The sequence below is a fragment of the Myotis davidii genome, unplaced genomic scaffold, assembly GCF_000327345.1.
Source record: "Myotis davidii unplaced genomic scaffold, ASM32734v1 scaffold18, whole genome shotgun sequence".
Taxonomy (NCBI): domain Eukaryota; kingdom Metazoa; phylum Chordata; class Mammalia; order Chiroptera; family Vespertilionidae; genus Myotis; species Myotis davidii.
Window position 1 is genome coordinate 800,873 of NW_006292696.1, and position 5,590 is coordinate 806,462.

General features: G+C 51.6%; 1 protein-coding gene across 1 annotated transcript in view; it reads left to right on the plus strand.

Annotated features, from left to right (window-relative positions):
- Positions 1-5: 5 nt before the first annotated feature.
- PCYOX1L (prenylcysteine oxidase 1 like) overlaps positions 6-5,590 on the plus strand; it is a gene marked incomplete at its 5' end in the record, with an annotated part of 11,118 nt that continues 5,533 nt past the window's right edge. Inside the window, 3 exon segments of the mRNA XM_006766335.1 lie at positions 6-51; positions 3,877-4,083; positions 5,506-5,590. The exon segment at positions 5,506-5,590 is cut by the window's right edge and continues 1 nt beyond it. Of these exon segments, the coding sequence (XP_006766398.1) occupies positions 6-51; positions 3,877-4,083; positions 5,506-5,590 (338 nt within the window).

Consider the following 5,590-nt stretch of genomic DNA (forward strand, 5'->3'; position numbering starts at 1 on the left):
CGCTCCTCGCCGCCGCCGCTACAGGCGGAGACGCCGGGCCTAGTAAAATCGGTGCGGGAAGGACGCGATGGGGTGCTGAGCTGGGGAGGGCTGCGCGGGAAAGGGGTTCTCAGCCGGCAGCAGCCGGGTGGGGGATGGGGAAGGCAGCTGGGCGATGGAGGGGTCCCCGGGAGAGGAGCTGGGTGGGGAGGAGGCGAGGGATTGCGACTGGGCGCGGAAGGCGACCGCAGCAGGCAAGGTGCTGCTGCGGAGGGTGGCATGGGCATGTGTCGAGGCTATCTGGGGTGGAAAAGGGGCTTGGGCAGGACTGGCCAGTGATCTCATTGAAAAATTCCGAAACAGTGAGCACCTGCCATGGACCAGGCTCTTTGTCAAGTGCCCGATAACAGAGGTCAGGGTGTGAGAGACTGGCATGCACAAAGCTGATGGAAGGCCTGGGTAGCAGGCACGGCACTCCTAGTTCCTGCAGAAGAACACTGCACAATACCGGGAAGTTAGTGCTAAGGCTGTGAGTACCCTGCTATAGAGGAAGGGCGCTTCACCCCAGCCTCTGATGGCTCTGGTGGGGCCCTGGGGCGCTTCTGGAAGCAGCACCTAAACCAGGCCTCTGGGAGAGTAGGAGACAGCTCTAGTGGAGACAGAGCCCAGGGTAGGTCTGCTGGAGATTTGCTGAGTGGCAGACTGGGGAACTTTTTAATAGCAGTCATTTTATAGTATTTGTGTGTGTTGTGTTTTGTGGGTTTTGCCTGTTTCCCCCCATCCCCCGTTATTTTATTTTGAAAAATTTCGAATGTCCACTGATGTTGAAAGAATTTCGCAGTGATCATCCCTCTACCCACCACCTGGTTCCTGCCATTACCAGACTGCTACTCTACTCGCCTTCTCACACACCTGTCCATATCCATGAGCCCATCTGACATGTTAATGGATTTCAAAATAAACTGCAGGCATCAGGACGCTTTGCTAAGCACTTCATCATGCATGTCATTGACTAGCCTTCCCCATATTTGTTTACAGGTTTTTTTTTCCTCTTAACAATTGTCATTTTAACTCAACATGACTCAAAAGATTGTCATGTCCCTCATGGAAAACTTCCATAGGTTGGCAGAGGTGGCGGGCTTCTGGTGTGGGGAAGTAGGAGCCCCCACTCCACTCTTCTTCTGTGCGGCCCACTTGGCAGGGAGGGATGTCCCATGGGAGCACCACACACTTAGGGGGTCAGCGCAGTGCTAAGGCGTCTTGGGTTACAAAGCCACAGCTCAGGCCACAAAGGGTTAAGACAGACTGCAGCATGTCAGAAATCAATTTGGGACCCAGAGTTTAGGATTTTCTAAAGAAAGACTCTTGAGGGCCAGCATGGCCAAAGAAGACCGTGTGGAGAAGGTGGGTTTTGAGCCAGGCTCTGACGGATGGGGAAGAGTTAGGCAGGCAGTATCTAGAGGTGCTGTCCATTCCTTCTCTGAGGAATGGACAACAGGGCAGGACACCCACTGACCACTGGGGAAGGCTCAGGGCCTCCTCCCAGCACTATTGTTCCTGGCAATGCGAAGCTTGCTGCCTGCTTCGTTCCAGCTGGCCCTGCCTACCTTGCCCCAGGGGTCATCTAAAGCAGGACACTTGGCAATGCCCGGCTGCCCGTGGCTTCCTGGTTGTCCTCAGCTCTCTGACAGGAGCCTCTGTCCACCCTTGGTGGTCTGAGCTCTACCCACACCATAATGAGGAGCTTCCTGTTAGCGTGGCTTAACCCTCAGACTGCTGCAGGGTCACATCTGAACCCCTCGGTGTGGCATTGGACCCTTGAAATCCCCGTAGTTCCATACGCTGCCCTGCTCATGTTCTCTCTGGAACCCTGTTGTCGCCCTTAGTCACACATTGTCGTAGCTGCTTGTGCATGAGTCTGTGTGCCCCTCTCTGCCTGGGCTCAGGAGGGCAGAGGCCCTGTCTGATTCATCGTGTGCCCCAGAGTGGGTGTCAGTTCATGGGTGTTGAGTGAGCCAGGTGTTCTGCTCCCCTCTGACCCTTGGGCAGCTTCCAGGCCTGGTGACACCGGTTTCTCTGGAAAAGTGGCCAGTTTGGGGCTCTGTTGCAAATGGAGAGGAGGGGAGCACACTGGTTTAAAACGGTTAGTGGCATGCTTGGAAGTGGCTTTGTCAATACTGAGAAGGGGGAAGTGGTTTGGTTTGTTTTCTCAAGGTACAACAAATACTTAATGAACTCTTCTGCCTGCCAGGCTCTGGGGGCAGAGTGACCTGCTTGCTCTCAGTCCTCAAACAGAGCATTTGAGCAGAACGTGCCAAGGACCAGGCCAGGGGTCAGACAGTGTGATGCGGAAATATGCCAGAGGGACGCCTGACTCGTCAGGTGGGCCAGGCAAGCCAGGCAGTGGCATGAGGGCCCTAGAAGCCAGCGAGGCAGAGGTGACAGCGCATTCCTGGTAAAGGGAGCAACGCAGTCAAAGGCAGAGGCACGAGAGAGCAGTCACATGCTCCACAGAGATAAGAAGGGTTTGCAAGGGTGGGGCAGGGGATGGAATAAGTAAGTGGAGGCCAGATGATAACGAGCCTTGCATTTTTGCCTAGTGGACAGGAGCTGGTGGTTTCAGGGTCCACCGTAGGTCTAGGAAGGACAAATCACACCAGATTTATCTTATTTTCTTTTTGACTAGAGTTACTAGCTGGACTGTCAGATGAGAGGATCAGATACATGGTGGGTCGGGTGTCAGGCCAGTTCAGTAGCTTCAGAGCTGCCTTACTGTCCTCTCACAGTCCCGCTTTGGATTCGTGTCTAGATTCGTATCTATCCGGATGGTGGTTTCCAGTAGCACCTCACAGCCCTGTGCGGTGAGACGTTTTTTATCAGTGACTTGAATAAGAATACTGGTGGCTTGTGAACCAAGTTTGCGAAGGGAAGAGGTGTAGGAAACACAAGGGATGCTAAGACCCAAAAAGACCCCCAAGAGCTGAAACTTTGTAACAAGAGCCTAAACTGGAATAAGGTGCCCTATACGCTTCTGAGCAACCCATCACAGGGTGCTGTCTAGTCTTGGCCAAGACAGATATAGAAACGATGTGTCAGGTAATAGGTTGGACTCGACCAAGGGTTGGCTGACTTCTTCAGGAAAGGGTCAGAGAGTAAATATTTTAGACTTTTCAGGCCTTATAGCCTCTGTTGCAACTACTCAACTCTGCCTCCCAGGCAAGCAGCCAGAGACAAGCTAAAGAACAGGTTTGGCTGCGTTCCAATAAGACTGTTTGCAAAAAAAACAGGCATCTGCATAGATTTCACCCATGAGCTCTAGTTTGCCAAACCTTGGGTTAAAGAATGGTTTCCAAACACTGATCTACCTAATAGTACCTGTCAGTGACCAAGTTTTCTTTTCTTTTTTAAAAAAAAATATATTTTATTGATTTTTTACAGAAAGGAAGGGAGAGGGATGGAGAGTTAGAAACATAGATGAGAGAGAAACATCGATCAGCTGCCTCCTGCACACTGAGCCAAACCGGCCAGGGCGTGACCAGGTTTTCATAGTGAAATAAAAATAGAGACAATGTAATGGGTTTTGTATCAAACTAAATTTATTCTCTTTAAATGATCATCCTGAAATTTGAGGTCCCTGCTTTTTTGCTGCTAATGTGTGTGTGTGTTTTTTTCTTCTTTTTACAAAGTGAGAGTTACAGTAGTTGGCAGTTTTCATATTGTCCTTTGCTCTTGAGTATTCGCTTTACTAACAGCTCGTCCGCAGATTGCCTTTCTGAGGTGTTCTAACCCTCTGCAAGTGCCTGGGAATCACTGGCCAGGAGGCCGTGAAGGTGTGTCCTGCAGTCTCATGCCCATATTCTGTCTCTCTCCTTGCCTGCCTCCCGGGCCTGCTGGCAGCCGTGGTTGGAGCTGGAATCGGGGGCTCTGCCGTGACGCATTTCCTTCAGCAGCATTTCGGCCCCCGGGTGCAGATCGACGTGTTTGAGAAGGGGACGGTGGGTGGCCGCTTGGCCACCATCTCGGTCAACAAGCAGCACTATGAGAGCGGGGCCGCCTCCTTCCACTCCCTGAGCCTGCACATGCAGGACTTCGTCAAGCACCTGGGTGAGTGCACCGTCCTGAGGCTCATCGTCCATTCCCCAGGGCTGGCAGCAGCCATTAGGCCCTTCCCATATTGCCCACCTCTGATGGTCAAGGCCAGAAGGTCATGTAGCCCAATCTCCTCATTTTACAGATGGAGCAGCTGAGACCAGAGAGGGGAAGAAACTTGCCTGAGGTTACACAGTGAGTTAGTTGCAGAGCCGGGATTACAACTCAGGTTTGACTCGCAGGCCAGTTTCTTTCCCTTCCAATTTGCTGCCTCTTCATAATCATAATCGTAATGGCTTGCACCTGCTGTGTGCTTGCCAGGTACCTGGCATCCTTGTAGGTGGTATGTAGACATTACCTCTAATCCTCCCTACCAGCCTGCAAGATGGGTCATATCTCCTCCTGCGGAAATTGAAGCTCAGAAAATGTATGCACCTCGGCTAAGGCCATGCAGCTAATAAGTGAGAGAGCTGGGATTTAACCCCAGCGGCATCGATCAAAACCACAAAAACGTATACTGTTCGATGCAGAAATTCCACTTCTCAGAAGTGACATTTGCACATGTGCAAAGAGGCAGACACATACGGTTATCATCACAGCATTGTTTAGAATAGCAAAAGGTGGAAAATATCCTACCTGCCCACCCACTGGGATCTGAGATTAAATAATTATTGTTTAAGTGTACAGACTGGTCAGCCAGATGAGGACGTCCTTTACGTCCAGGCGTAGGACTATCTCCAAGACATAGCATGTCGGTAAAGTACAGAACAGTGTATAGTATGTGGGGGGAGGGGGGTAACTCAGAAGTATACACATTTATGAGTATTTGCACAAAATACCTCTGGAAGGATGCTGAACAAAGATGCTGGTGACTCAGAGACAGGAATGGGAGGGTGAAGGCAAAAAAACCTGTGACTTGGGACAGGTCCTTGAACCTGTAAGCCTCGGTTTCCACATCTCTGACACCTGTCCTGCCTCTTCCCGGACCGTGAGAGGGCGGAGTGAGATACACACGTGCCTGTGCTCTGCAAGCTGTAGAGCGTGGTGGCTACAAGGAGTTGAGACTCTTCCCGTGTGGTCTTGGTGCCCAGGGCTGCCATCCCAGAGCTGTCCACCCGTCACATTCAGGATGGCACCTGAATTTCACTCATGGCTGAGTGGATCCCTTTTGGAGGAAAAAAGAAGAAAAGTAAAATAGTACATTATTTTCATTGTTATCTCCTTATTGACTAACCAGACCCAACCTTTCCCCCGTGCATTGGTTGACTGTCCGAAACAAGCATCACAGATGGATGAACCATAGAGTTCATATTCCCTTGAAGGGAGCCAGTCCATTTGCATCCTTCGGAAAGGCCCCGAATTTCAGCTTCAGGCACTGCTAGGTCTCCTGGGGGCCCCTCCGAAGGGGACCTGAAGGGCTCCTCCATGTCTCCTCAGGGCTGAAACACCGGCGAGAGGTGGTGGGCAGGAGCGCCATCTTCGGCGGGGAGAATTTCGTGCTGGAGGAGACAGACTGGTACCT